Source organism: Cervus elaphus, chromosome 21, assembly GCF_910594005.1.
Source record: "Cervus elaphus chromosome 21, mCerEla1.1, whole genome shotgun sequence".
Lineage (NCBI taxonomy): Eukaryota > Metazoa > Chordata > Mammalia > Artiodactyla > Cervidae > Cervus > Cervus elaphus.
Window position 1 is genome coordinate 56,725,120 of NC_057835.1, and position 15,884 is coordinate 56,741,003.

The 15,884-nt window shown below is 39.3% G+C and overlaps 1 protein-coding gene across 1 annotated transcript in view; it reads right to left on the reverse strand.

The window, feature by feature from the left end:
- The window catches only part of PKHD1L1 (PKHD1 like 1), a 167,617-nt gene that overhangs the window by 12,446 nt on the left and 139,287 nt on the right, over positions 1–15,884 (reverse strand). The window contains exons 69-73 of the mRNA XM_043880265.1: positions 15,090–15,322; positions 14,709–14,876; positions 9,422–9,579; positions 6,512–6,647; positions 3,425–3,769 (exon numbers count right to left, since the gene is read on the reverse strand). Coding sequence (XP_043736200.1) covers positions 3,425–3,769; positions 6,512–6,647; positions 9,422–9,579; positions 14,709–14,876; positions 15,090–15,322 — 1,040 coding nt within the window. The remainder of the gene's footprint in view (positions 1–3,424; positions 3,770–6,511; positions 6,648–9,421; positions 9,580–14,708; positions 14,877–15,089; positions 15,323–15,884) is intronic.

Genomic DNA, 15,884 nt, shown 5'->3' on the forward strand with positions numbered 1-15,884 from the left:
AAGACTCCTGAGTGTCCCTTGGACAGCAAGGAGATCAAACCAGTCAATATTAAGGGAAATCAACTCTGAATACTCATTGGAAGGACTGATGCTGAAGCTGAATCTCCAGTATTTTGGTCACCTGGTGTGAACAGTCGACTCATTGGAAAAGTCCCTGATGCTGGGAAAATGTCAGAGGATGAGATGGCTGGATGGTATCACTGATGCAATGGACATGAAACTGGGCAAACTCTGGGAGATGGTGATGGACAGGGAGGCCTGGCGTGCTGCACTCTATGGGGTCACAAAGAGTTGGACATGACTGGGCGACTGAACAACAACAACAATGGCTGATTCGTGATGTCATACAGCAGAAACTAACACAACATTGTAAAATCAATTATATTCCAATGAAAAAGAAACAGAAAAATATTAAAAAAAAAAAAAAACCAACAACCGCAGCCAATGTTTTGGTGTACTGTTCCTATGTCTCTAGCACCTTCCCTACCCAGACTCATGCCCTGAGGGCTTTAGTCATCGAGCTTCTTCCACAAAGGCGAGGCCCTCAAGCTTAGCGTGCTCAGGTGGCAGTGCTCTCGGGCAGAAGTCCTCACCTGCCACTGAAAATCACAGTCTCGGGTATTTTTAGTCCCTGTCCATTTTAAAGGCCTGTTCTGGTTGATTCAGTCTCTTCCGGATAAATGGCAGTCTTTCAGACTCTCCCCACCCACACACTCGCCAGAAAGATGGCTTTCTGGTTATGGGCAGCTGTACCAAGGTGCTTCACACCCATACACTGCTACAACCATCTTCCTCGCTGGTTTTTGGTGCACGGTGGCACATCTGACCTGTCGGCATGGTTAACAGGTCCTCTCTGACCATCCGACATGTGAAGGCATCCATTTCTGCTGACTGCCAGCTAGAAACCAAAGACTTTCACTTGAAGAGCTGTTTTTCCTGACATTACTCTTTGTCCAGAGGTCCCCTCAGTACTTAAGCAACCACTTTCTAGGACACCTGGAAACTTCTGGATGTCCTAACACTTTGTGAAGGCTGTGAGGGGCCAGAAGTACTCCTCCATGCTTATCTTTCTTGCCACTTTCCAAAATTTTGCTGTGATGTCACTCCTTGCCAGGTTGTAGGGCTTTCCTTGACACCTCAAGTCCTAATTCAGTTTAACTCTTAGAAACAAGCTGTTGGCCTATCTTTCCTCCTGCCCCTATTTCCATGTTCTTAAACTGCAGTGTGCCTATATCTGGGTATCTAAATATCCAATTTATATCTAAATCTGGCTAGCAAGATAAAACTACTTTTAGAGAATGGAGGGTAGGAGAGGTTGTATGTGAAGCAATTTAGATTACATACAGGAAATAAATCACAGTTTCTTTTGACATTAGAGTGGCTAGTGTAGTAGGTACTGGACTTCAATACATGTAAGGGCTTACCAAGGATTTTTTTAGAGTCAGTGAACAATCTGTATATACAGACCTGTATCTGAACCTGATGCAACTCCTGGACTAAATTAGAGACTATACTGATCTCAAAGCCCTGACCCTGTAGATATAAGGAAACCCAAGGCTGATGAAGGAGAGTAACCTATGACTGCGTAGAGAGTGAAAGTCGCTCAGTCGTATCTGACTCTTTGTGACCCCATGGACTATACAGTCTATGGAATTCTCCAGGCCAGACTACTAGAGTGGATAGCCATTCCCTTTTCCTGGAGATCTTCTCAACCCAGGGATCGAACCAAGGTCTTCCACATTGCAGGTGGATTCTTTAACAGCTGAGCCACCAGGGAAGCGCTGGAAGATCTGGCTGCAAATACAAGCTTGTGCTTCCTATTTCCTTCAACAGAGAGCTGATCAGTACTTCCTTCCATTCATGCAAGCCTTTTCACAGGCTGATCCCCACAAGGGAGGAAGCTTTGGCCTGCCTAACTGGTAGAATTCCAGAAGAGCAACATGGCAGGTGCATGGGGTTAACGCTTGGAAGCCAACCTCCTGGGGAAATGAGTGATGACTCTAGTGGCAGAAGATGAGAATACTCAGTACCTAGGTGGACACATAAGAGAGCCTGGGAGTTGAATGAAACAGATGCTTAACAGGAATGGGGTAGATGAGGATTTTCTGAGTCTGAACTTTATACAACATGGAGACTCTCTTTAAGAATAAGTCTTATATGTACAACTTTTATAATAATAGTCAATTATTTGACCACATTATTAAGTGGACCCTTCTTTCAGGGTCTTGAAAGTTAAAGCCCATCCCAGGACTTGTACAAGCAAAGGGACTTGAAGCTTAAGCTGGATGCTAATCTTCCTCCTACAGAGACCCAGATCTCATCTGCTTGGAGAGGCGTATGCCTAGACACTTGTGCTTGACCACCAGAGACAACAGCATGGAATTACAGCTGAGAACGTGATTGCATGTCAAGAGGCCAGGAAAGTTCAGTTGCACCACAGAGAGGTTCAGGCAGAGCAGAGAAGACCACCCACCCTGTCACAGAAATTATGAGGACAAGAGGGTGACTCGAGGGTCTGAGGTCAAGAAAGCCCCTTGACATTCAGATACCAACTTGAAAAGATGGAGAGGAAGAAAATCTGAAGGTCTGAACATTTAACCAAATGCTCAACTAGAGTCAGCCTAAGGAAACCATAATTTAAGCCACCAAAGTTACCTTTGATGGAATAGCTGAGCTTATTTTGATCTCTGATACCTAGAAAATAGGGTATAGTGAGTGAGGGACAGAGAAAGGGGTGATGGCTAGTAAGGCTGATTAGGTCATTCACAGAAATGAAGGACAGGACATATTCTTGCACATTTGTACTTATTAGTATAAACAGGTAACTTTAGAAATCCAACCTACTACTCCACCTCTCATAATCTCCAAGGGTTTATTTATCTCCCTTAGGAAGACCCCTACTGTCCTTCTCTTGGCTTACAAAGGGGAGAACCTCTATTGGTTTCCCATGATCTAGCACCTGTCTACCTCTCAACCTCGTCTCCAGCAGCTTGTACTTCCTGGAACCTTCTGCTGCAGATCTTCTGGGTCCTTTCCACTTCTTCAATTGGACCAAACTCGAACTACCTATTTCCTCAGCTCCAGTATTCTTACCACCCACTTTGACCAACTCTTTTCATCCTGAATGTCTCAACTAGAAGGTCACTTCTTTAGGCCATTTTTTGGATCTTTCGTTAGGTCAAATCCTATTGTGAAAGTAATTAATTGCTACAATAACAAAATAGAGGTTGAAGTTTCTTCATAATTCAAAAGAGTTTGGGATTACAGGAGTAGAGCAGAGAAAAGGGTCTCCAGGTCCTAAGAGGGTCAGGATGTGGGGTTGGTGGGATTTCCTGAGGCCTGGCTTACCAAGCCTCAATAGTGTTATTTATGGATGTGGTTTTGGTAATGACATTACCCTTTCTCAAGTGTCTACTTTTCATACCTGTGGTGTCATTGGTTACAAACCGAGGGGGAGGATCACCAATCTCCAGTTCAACCGTGAGCTCCATGGATCTCTTCCTCCGCGGGCTCTCCCCTCGTATTACTTTGCTGACACGGATTTTGTCACTTGGTATCTTTAGGAACAAGGCAAGATTTCTAACCAGATTATGAGAGCTATAAAAGTCATCCTCTGTTACAGCAGGTAGTTGGAAAGAGACAAATATGACTGCAGTGGTATGAACTTCAACAGGTATAGTTCCTTTAACCAAAAGGTAAAGCATCTGGTAGGTTCTATCAAAGTAGTTCTCACCAAGGACAGAGGAATTCAGGTTAGGAAGTAATGGCTCTGTAAAGGAAAAAAAGCCAAAATAGCACAGTTAAATTTATTTATATTATCATAATTACCATGCAGTATTTAATATTTGTTTAAAATGTAGGAAATTCTGAAAAAGTTCAATATTATCATTCTTTCACAGGAAAATGTGCATATTAAAAGCAAAAACATTTATAGAACTGACATGCAAAATTAGTCAATTTTTAAAATAAGACCATTAATAATAATTATGTATTAAATTTAGTTTAGAAAACAACTAGCTATAGACAAATACTAATGAGAAATAAAATCTAATTATAAACTAGAAATCTATGTTGTAACACTATTTATGTTTTCAGAATTTTAAAGCCTTGACTAAAGGCATTTTGTAATTAAAAAATGTAGCCATTTAGTTTATGCAGTGCTATATACAAGCTCTTAAGGAAAACTGATGATTCAGCGCTTTTATTTTTACTAAGGACAAAAGTATATAATATAAATAAAGTTTATACGAAAAGATCTCAGAAGGATCTTACATCAATAACAAAAGTTTACATTTCAGACTGAAAACCCTTCAGTTAATGTAAAACAAATTCTCCTAGGGCACTGAATTTTTGTAAAAGTGATGAGATTATATATACATATATGTGTAATTAATAAATATATATAAATGATTTTTAGGGCAGAGAATAAAAAATGTCCAAGAAGTAATAAATCCACTAACACATATTGAACACAAAGTCTGACTGTACAATAATACTGGAATGTGGTATGAAGCTTCTTACCACATTTCATACTGAGCATGCTGAGGAAAAGAAATTAGAATCTTAGAAAAAAGAGATTATGTCTTACTAACATAATAGACATTCAAAACAACGGCATTAAGAAGCCATTTCATTATTACTATATATTTTTTTAACATCTACTAGTATAAGTTCTACTTGCAATTTGGCCTAAACATTCCATGAATCTGAAGCGTGTGCTTTTGTATTATAAACTGAAGCTGTTCTCAAGCTACCATTAGAGATGCATATATCACTTATTCTAGATAACTTTCTCATGCCTTCACATTTTGGGCAACCTAAAGAGATACGTACAGAGTCATAATACAGGGTTATCATTTCTCATTCCAAGTGTCAAAGCAAAATGTTTGTCTAAAAACAATGCTATTTCAGAAAAAAATTTTCTAAAAGAGCAGTGGTGGTATTGTTTTGCAGACTTCTATAATCAATTCCCTGTAACCAATTTATTAAGTTCTGCCTGTTGATATTCTTTCTTTCTCCTTGACTTGAATTATAGAGTACTTTGTATGAAAAGTATTGTGTTTTTTTAAAAAAGAGTTAAAAATTATAAAAATTAAGCTGCAAATAGGTGCAATCATTTGTATGTAAAAATAACACTGACTCTCCTAATTCACAAGGAGGCCATGGAGCATAACAAAGTGCATGGGTTATAGAGCTAGACTCTATGTGTTCAGTACCTTGCTCTGCCCCTACCAGCTCTGATATTGCTCTGGACTGGTTGTGTCCCCCCCACTCAAATTCACATATGGTAGCCATAACCCCCAGTGTGACAGGATTTTGAGATGAGGTCTTTGCTAAGTAATTAGGTTTAGATGAAGTCGTGAGGGTGGGGACTTCATGATGAATTAAGGCCCTTACAAGAAGGGACACCAGAGAACTCAGCTCTCTCCAGCCCCTCCCTGCCACCTGAGATTACAGCGAGAAGGCAGCCATCTGCAAGTATTCAGAACCAGATCATAATGGTATCCTGATCTCACGGCCTCCAGAATAGTAAAAAAATAAATTTCTGTTTTTAAGCCATCTAGTTTATGGCATTTTGTTATGGCAGCCTGAGCTAAGGCAAAGACCTTGGCAAATTACTTCACCCCCTTGTGTCTCAGTTTCCCATCTGTGCCTACCTCAGAGGGTTATTATTAGGACATAGGAACAGCGAGTTATTTTATACAAAGCACTTAGCACAGTGCCTGACACATAGCAACGTCTCTGGAAATAGCAGCTATTCATATTAGTACAAGTAGGACTTGCTTCACAGACAGTAATGATTATGGGTTATTCATTCATACTCTCTTGTCTAGCTTCTATTATGATCTACAGCACACACTGATGTAATCGTTAACCAAGATTAGGGGGCGCAGCTAAAATATGATGATAAGTAGCACATGTGGAAAGGAGTAGACTGGCCTTATTAGGACCCTGTTTAACAAAAAGACTTCCAGGAGCAGAGATAAATCCCGGTTTTGCAACACTGGTAAATGCACAAATTAGCTTCTTTCATATATTTCCTTTAAATCCAGAGATTACTTCACATATTTATTTCACAGTGTTCAATTGGTGTTATGCTAACTTTCTCGGCAATACTTCTGGTGACTACCAATGAAGTTAGGTTCTAACCTCTATGAAAGAGAAGTGAAGCAAACATAGGGTGAACATTCTAAGTGAAATCTCTTCTGTATGCAGATATAACTGAACTAAATGTGTAGCATATAAATGTTCCCAGGGCAAAGGAATAGCCATACAGACTGTTATCTGCAGATTTGCAGATAGATAAGAATTCCATCAGGAGGGATCTTTCAGGGCACACATGTTATAAAGGAACACATCTTAGTGTATGGTGGACCGTGGGTAAACATTTATTTTCTGTGTATTTGTCACGGGCTAAGGAACTTAAAATATTAATAATGAAACACTATGAAGAATTTTATACACCATTAAGTACATATACAATGTATGTTGTATTTTTCTGAGCAAATACCTGTATACAGTTGTCTAGTAAGTTCACAATGTTTCTGTTGGGAGTTCCACACTGTATCTTGCGGGCAGACCAGTGAATTGTTCACATAGACATCCAAACGCTGACGTGTGGGGAAAAAAATTCCTACCAGAACAGCCTGTTAAAAATAAACAACATTTTTACATCTAAAGAGAACAATGAAACAGAATACTTAGAACTCAGCACTTCAAAAATATTCTTTATACATGCCTTCCATAGAATATTAAAACAAAGTTTTATGGATTTAGGGTAAATATTAAACTAAAAACTTTAAACAGATTTACATTCAACATGGGATCTCAAGGAGTTGGACATGACTGAAGCGACTTAGGATGCATGCAGGCATGCAAGGTGTGTGTGAATTCATGGAAAGGGCTTCCCATGTGGTGCAGTGCTAAAGAATCTGCCTGCCAACGCAGGAGAAGAAAGAGACTTGGTTTTGGTCCCTGGGTCAGGAAGATCCCCTGGAGAAGGAAATGGCAACCCACTCCAATATTCCTACCTGGGAAATCCCATGGGCAGAGAAGCCTGGTGGGCTACAGTTCATAGGGTCTCAAAGTAAGACATGACTGAGCGATTGAGCATGCACGCATTCATAGGAAAGAATGTAATGTAAGAAAAAATACTAGAGGACAACCTCTATTTTAAAGAAAGAATTCCTTTTAAAGATGACATTCAACGCAGGCTTTCAACTCCGGGGCAGGGGAACTGGGAGCATTAGCAGTGCTCTTCTGTACAATGCAACCACACAAAATTAGGTACTTAATGTTGAAAACACTGCTCATCTCTGAGAAAATTTTGTTAGTAAGATTAAAAAAAAATCAGTCAAAATAACTATTCTGATTAACTGTGGGTCATCCTTCATGTTCATCCCCCATATTTCATGTTATCAGATAAAGCAAAAGACCTAAGGCTTTTGCAAAGGTGGGGCAGAATTTACAAGAAATCTGATAAGCTACATGTAAATATTCTCTTTCACTCAAAAAATTGAGTCCCTTTCTGATTCAGGCACTATTTTAGGAACTTTCAAAAGTCCCCGCCCTCTTTGAGCTTACATTCTAGAATAGGGAGAGACAATATATAATAGAAATAATGAAAATTAGAGTATGAAGCATGCTAAAAGGTGAGAAGTGCCATAGGAAAAAAGGAAAGGTAGATCAGAGTCTGAGTAACTGGGCGAGCCAGCAGGGAGGGGTGGTCAGGGTAGGCCTACAAAGGAGAGAGTTGAGGAAGTTGGGAGTGGAATGTAGAATGTTCCAGGCAGACTTACCATCATCGGAAACGCAGGCCCAGGGGGTAAGATGTCTGGTGTGGTGAGGAATAGCAAGGGGCCCAGCATGGCTGGAGGAGAAGTCAGACTGCTAAGGGGTGGGGGAGATTCTCAGGTGCCCCGTAGACCATTGTGAGGACTCCGGCTCTTGTACAGAGACAATGGGCAAATTACTGCAGGTTTGGGGCACAGGCATGGCCTGCTCTGATCTGTGTTTTTGAAGGTATCTCGGTGGTTACTGAGAACAGACCACAGAGAGGGCAAAGGCAGAGCAGGAGGAGGCGTTGGGAGGGAACTGCCTCACTCCAGGGAGGAGATAATGTTGGCTCAAGCTGGATAGGAGCACTGGAGGTGAGAAGTGGTCAGATCCTGGACATTTCGCAGGAACACTCAATAGGATTTGCAGATGGGCTAGATGAGGAATGTGAGAGAAAGAGAGGAATAAAGAATGATTCCAAGGTTTTATCTCGAGCAGCTGAAAGGATGGAAATGCTCTCGCCATTTTCAAGGGTCTCCTTTCCTTACTCCTCTCTCTGCTTCGTCTCATATTCATTACTGATGAGTATCAGTTCCTGATACTCTGGGAATTCTGAGTCTCATACTCTTAGGAAAAAAATCTATAGTATGAGACTTCTACTTAGCCTCATACTCTTTTCCCACTGACATAGCATAATGTTAATTATCCCAGCAGAATTCATTTTACAGCAAAGAGCTGACATCATTGAAGAGATTTTAGATAATGTGTTGTGATCTCTGAAGTAAGTTCCAAAGGTGTATTTCTGACATATATAAATAATAGCAGCATGGAAGAATGGCAATATAATCCTAAAGGACCAGTTTTAGATGCATGCTGTTTTTACATAAAAGTTCAGGTTTGCTTACTAATCATTCAAATCATACGACTCACTGTCACACCTCAGATGTAGGAGAACAAGCCAGTACATATGGGGAGAGGTGCTGGGAACTCCTGTGTGCTCTCAGGCTGATAAAACTGTCTGGATTCACAGTATTCTTAGTGGTACCCAACTGACAGGAGGTACCTACTGAAAGTGGTACCCTAGTGAAAGGTTCCTGAAAAGGAGCTCTAAGGCTGATGATGTTCCAGAGGACAAGGAAGGAAGTAAAGTCCTTAGCGGATAGAAATATATGCAAATAACACTAATAACTCTTTTTTTAAGCCTTTGATTTTTTAAGTTTATTCATTATTTTTTTCTGGCCACACTATACGGCATGCTGGGTCTTAGTTCCCCGAAGCCTTGAGTCTAAACCACTGGACTGCCAGGGAATTCCCCAGTAATTCTTTTTTTTGGTTTTTAGACTTTTTAAAATAAATCACTTCAAAATAACTGAACAGAAATAATCTTCACAGAATTACTGAATGACAAAATGCATTTCTTGACAAAGTCAATAAATGAAATAATTTTTATTATTTTTTACATACCTATCAATAATTACTTTATTTATTTATTTACAATATTTTTTTATTTTATATTGGCGTATAGTTGGTTAACAGTGTTGTGTTAGTTTCAGATAGACACATGTATATGTACAACTGAATCAATCACTTTGCTACACACCTGGAACCAATAATAAAATAAGAAATTATTTCTATCTTGACTTACCTTGTCCTGGTCAACATTAAGCAACATTAGTCGAAGATTCTGAGGACTGGTGCCCGTGAAGTAGACCTCGTAAGATTTGCCCAGAGCCACAATGCTGTGAAACAGGGACAGTCTTCTCTGGCATGTGTACCCGGCACACCAGCCATGATCCTGTGGGCCTATATCCACACAAATGAAAGTTCATGCTCCATATTATGAATATCACTAGTGCAAAGACTGAAGTGTAATTGTATTCAAAATAAATTGCAGTGGTCAAGTTCAGCATTTACAGTCATTATCCGTCTACCTGTCCATTCAGTGATCTAAGCTATTTCTCAAGCCTTGCCTTAAAAAAGAAGGTATGGGTCTTTTCTGATGGTTCGGTGGTTAAGAATCCGCCTGATAATGTGGGGGACACAGATATGATCCTTGGTCTGGGAAGATTCCCACATGCCATGGGGAAACTAAGCCCGGGTACCTTAACTATTGAGCCTGTGTACTGCAGAGCCTGTGCTCCACAAGAAGAAAAGCCACTTGAACAAGAAGACTGTGTACCACAACTAGAGAGCAGCCCATGCTCGCTGCAACTAGAGAAAGCCCATGCACAGTAACAAGAATCTGTGCATGGCAACAAAAATCTGTGCATGGCAACAGTCACAGTGTGGCCAATAAATAAATAAATAAAAACTCTGGACGGACTTTAAACAAACAAAAAAGGGTGACATGAAAACATTTTTTTTTTTTTAAGGAAAGCAGGGAAGCAACTCCCTCTCTACTATCCTTACTTTTAGACAGCCCAGGGTCAGAATGTGAATTAATATGTTGAGGATCTGCATTGGAAGGTTATTAAAGGAAATAGCAGATTTATTTATATATCTACTTTAATAATCATGTTTGAGTCCAGGCCCCACAGTGAGGAAGAAAATGCTTGATGCTTTCTCCTGTTTCTCCTATCAAATGTGATTTTGGGTGGGGAACCAACTTTCTCAAATCATTTATTGGGAAATACACTGTAACAGAGCTAATTTGCTAAAAATACAGCTTGTACCTAGAAAATACACACATTTCAATGTCCAAATCACTGATGTATTATTTCTTTCACACTCATTTGTTCAATAGATAATTTGTTAACTTGACAAACCTTTAAGTGTGTTTTTATTGCCTTTAACATTCCTTCATGTTATTTTAATATTTTTGTTAATGAGGATAGGTACTATTGGAGGGTCAACATCATAAATAAACAGAAGAAATGTGAAAAATAACATTCCATTAAACTCTCTCAAAAGCCAAAAGAAAGTGGACAATTTCATCTGAATTTAGACACTTCTAGAACACATGTAACATGACTTGTAAGAAACTTCTCTATTGCACTTCAGTTTTAAAGTGGTTGGGATTATATATATATACACAGCAGTGAGATATGGAATGATGAATTTTCTTGATGTATTTATTCATTCAGTTCAGTTCAGTTCAGTCGCTCAGTCGTGTCTGACTCTTTACGACCCCATGAATCACACACGCCAGGCCTCCCTGTCCATCAACAGCTCCCAGAGTTTACTCAAACTCATGCCCACTGAGTCGGTGATGCCATCCAGCCATCTCATCCTCTGTCGTCCCCTTCTCCTCCTGCCCCCAATCCCTCCCAGCATCAGAATTTTTTCCAATGAGTCAACTCTTCTCATGAGGTGGCCAAAGTATTGGAGTTTCAGCTTCAGCATCAATCCTTCCAATGAACACCCACGACTGATCTCCTTTAGGATGGACTGGTTGGTTCTCCTTGCAGTCCAAGGGACTCTCAAGAGTCTTCTCCAACACCACAGTTCAAAAGCATCAATTTTTCAGCACTCAGCTTTCTTCACAGTCCAACTCTCACATCCATACATGACTACTGGAAAAACCATAGCCTTGACTAGATGGACCTTTGTTGGCAAAATAATGCCTCTGCTTTTTAATATGCTATCTAGATTGGTCATAACTTTCCTTTCAAGCAGTGAGCATCTTTTAATCTCATGGCTGCAATCACCATTTGCAGTGATTTTGGAGCCCAAAAATATAAAGTCTCTCACTGTTTCCACTGTTTCCCCATCTGTTTCCCATGAGGTGATGGGACCAGATGCCATGATCTTAGTTTTCTGAATGTTGAGTTTTAAGCCAACTTTTTCACTCTCCTCTTTCACTTTTATCAAGAGGCTTTTTAGTTCCTCTTCGCTTTCTGCCAAAAGGGTGGTGTCATCTGCATATCTGAGGTTATGGATGTTTCTCCCGGCAATCTTGATTCCAGCGTGTGCTTCTTCCAGCCCAGTGTTTCTCATGATGTACTCTGCATATAAGTTAAATAAGCAGGGTAACAATATACAGCCTTGACATACTCCTTTTCCTATTTGGAACCAGTCTGTTGTTCCATGTCCAGTTCTAACTGTTGCTTCCTGACCTGCATACAGGTTTCTCAAGAGGCAGGTCAGGTGGTCTGATATGCCCATCTCTTTCAGAATTTTCCACAGTTTATTGTGATCTACACAGTCAAGATGATCAGTCCTGGGTGTCCATTGGAAGGACTTATGCTGAAGCTGAAACTCCAGTACTTTGGCCACCTCATGCGAAGAGCTGACTTATTGGAAAAGACCCTGATGCTGGGAGGGATCGGGGGCAGGAGGAGAAGGGGATGACAGAGGATGAGATGGCTGGGTGGCATCACCGACTCAGTGGGCATGAGTTTGAGTAAACTCTGGGAGTTGTTGATGGACAGGGAGGCCTGGCGTGTGTGATTCATGGGGTCGTAAAGAGTCAGACACGACTGAGCGACTGAACTGAACTGGATTGAACACAGTCAAAGGCTTTGGCATAGTCAATAAAGCAGAAATAGATGTTTTTCTGGAACTCTCTTGCTTTTTCGATGATCCAGTGGATGTTGGCGATTTGATCTCTGGTTCCTCTGCCTTTGCTAAAACCAGCTTGAACATCTGGAAGTTCATGGTTCACGTATTACTGAAGCCTGGCTTGGAGAATTTTGAGCATTACTTTACTAGCGTGTGAGATGAGTGCAATTGTGTGGTAGTTTGAGCATTCTTTGGGATTGCCTTTCTTTGGGATTGGAATGAAATCTGGCCTTTTCCAGTCCTGTGGCCACTGCTGAGTTTTCCAAATTTGCTGGCATACTGAGTGCAGCACTTTCACAGCATCATCTTTCAGGATTTGAAATAGCTCAACTGGAATTCCATCACCTCCACTAGCTTTGTTCATAGTGATGCTTTCTAAGGCTCACTTGACTTCGCATTCCAGGATGTCTGGCTCTAGGTGAGTGATCACACATCATGATTATCTGGGTTGTGAAGATCTTTTTTGTATAGTTCTTCTGTGTATTCTTGTCACCTCTTTTTAATATCTTCTGCTTCTGTTAGGTCCATAACATTTCTGTCCTTTATCGAACTCATCTTTGCATGAAATGTTCCCTTGGTATCTCTAATTTTCTTGTATGAACAGTATGAGCAGTATTTATTCATTAGTTTTGCTCAATTTCCTAGCTTGCTTGGAATGATCAATATTTATAACTGAACTTTGATTGAATTTTACATCAATATAAACTTCTGAAGCTCAAATAGAGCATAACATATCCCTTAGCATTAAAAACATAAATCCTGCTTTCAAATAAACCTTCTTTGTGGGTTTTGGACACAAACATTTCTATGCATAGAATAAAAAATTTAGAATAACATAAGCGATATTTTAAAAACAAATAAAATTGAGGGAAACTTTAGTGGTATGTACAAATTTTATCTTGGAATTTTTTCTTTCCACCTAGTAGAGACATCCCAAGCTTCAATAATCCTTCTAACACTCTCATAATTTTTGCCACGTTGTTATTATTTATCATTAAACTATATTCTCATGAAACTGACATGCATGTGTGCTAAGTCAGTTTAGTCATGTCCAACTCTTTGTGACCCTATGGACTGTAGCCCGCCAGGCTCCTCTGTCCATGGGATTCTCCAGGCAAGAATACTGGAGTGGGTTGCCATCCCTTCCTTCAGGGGATCTTCTCAGCCCAGGGATCAAGCACACATCTCATGCCTCTTGCATTGGCAGGTGGGTTCTTTACCCTTAGACAGTCACTTTTTAAAATTTAAATTTACTTAAAAGAGAAATGTCATATCACTATTATAAATGGAAAACTTGTATTGCCTTTCAGGAAAAGCAAAATGTAAAAATAAATAGAATAAAATCTTTCCCCATATGAAACAGAGCAATTTGAACACCTCTTCATTAGTCACTTACTGGTTTAAAATTCTTTCCATGATTTCTCTGCTTTATAAAATCTGAAAGGTAGAATTTGAAACTGAGTTGACTGTAGGTCATAGAAACCAGGCAGATTATATGTTGGAGCAGAATTGAGGGGCGACAAAATCATGTAGCTGACATACCTCATTCTAGTCTCTTCAACAAGTTAAAAAAAATGAACTTGTAGGGTACTGGCTATTTGGGGAATTTCAGAATATTCTGGTACATGTTGTGACATTTCCAGGACAGAGAGATCTTTCTGATCCTGGTTATGTGCCCCTTCAGCATTTCAAAGACTCTAAGCATGAATAGGGACTAACATTTGAGCCCCCAATGCCACTTCAGGGATATACAGAGAGTCCTTGCCCTCTGTTTTAAGTAGCTTTTAGAACTTCACCTGTTTATTCTAAAACTCTTGGACACTAGAGTTGATCTGAATCCTCAGGAGACCATTGCTTTCCATTATATGAGAGCCACCAAGGACCAGCATGGAAGGGACCTAGACTCTGGAGCTTGACAGATAGTCTTCACAGTCAAAGAAATCAGGATGGAGAAAACCAAAGCCAAACAGAAAACCCCACAACACACTGCTTCAAGATTCAATCTTCCAAGGATTCATGAAAATGAAAGGTGTGGGTTGACACTGTTCATTCTCAAGTATTACAAATATCACATTATCAGTTTTTTAATTTATGTAAGGAAAATTGGGTGTTTTTTCTTTTTTGCAGACATTCAGATCAATTTTTTCTTAAATGTATTTATGCCACATTCATACCTATAAAGATCACTCAAAGCATCCTTCTTCCTCTTCTTTTAATGGTCAGTTTGGAGTTATTGCCTGCTTTCTAATGGGAGGGGTACTGCTGAAGAGTCAAGTCTCTTTCCCTTCTTTAGATCTTTCTTACAATCAGAAGGCAAGGAAGTTCAGATGTTTGCTAGTTCTTTGTGATAGATAATTTATGAGATATGTGCATGAATGTAATAAAGAGCGAATGCTTTGAGTAACCCTAGTTGATTTACACTGAATACCTACCATTAATGAGATCAACATAACCATTGCTCACTATAGCAACCGGGGAGAGTCTTCGAGTTTCTGTGTCGGAATCCAGGCTTTCGATAACCATCATCGCATATTCCATCCCAAAGCACCGATAGCCCTGCCATTCTGAAATGTATTTACAGGTTGAATCTCTAATGATTCCTGGAAATGGTAGAAAACACATTTATTAATGAAACAGAATCTCCTTACAAAAGCATTCACATATTATCTTTTGCTTGTACATATGATTAATAAGTACAAAATATACATGAGTACATCAATCACTAAAAATAAAAGATAAAAATTAAAAAATAAAAATAAAAGATATATTTTGCTCCATGAACCTGAAGACTAACAGAATAAGATCCAACAAACCTTTATAAGGTGCTTTTTCAGTGACAGGAATTCTACTTCCGTTTGGGAATGTGAGCATCACCTTAGGAATTCTATAATCTCCAATTCCAAACTGGCTATTTCCGTTCCATTCATATTCTGCTTCAGGTATCACTGAACCAGAATTCCCCAGGAAGGAGCCATCCATATCTTTAAGTAAAGATTTCCTTTTGGCATCACAAACCATATCTACACAATCTGATGGATTCACCTTACTGTGGAGAAAAGGTGAAATGCATAAATACTTAGATTTAGTAAACCTCCCTATTTCTACAGAGTATTTGAATATACTTGCATATTTGATTAAAGTACCACAACACTGTTTGATTAAATCTTATTTCAGACAGGATTCAAAGTGGGACCAAGTAGCATATATAATTAGCATTGTAATGAGACCTGCTTTCCCATTGTATTTATTTGGTCTATTATTATGAATTCATTAACATTTCAAAAGGACAGTTTATACCTGTGAGAAAAAAATTAGAATTCCATTTTGCTATTTTATATTTTGTTGAATGATATATTTCATATTTGTGCATTGCTCAAAATATACTAACACTGCTCAAAGAGTAGGTAAATTACTCAGTAGTGCAGACATATAAAATCCTTGTGTTGGCAGGGAAGTCTTAATATTTTTCCCTTCCTTTTCTTCTTTTTAATGGTTCTTTAAGAATTATAAATGTACTGCATGTTTCCTATAAAATAAATCCTTAATAAAAGCTCAGTCCACTTCACCTTTCTATCCCAAGTTCTTAGGCTCATCAACAATTATAGATT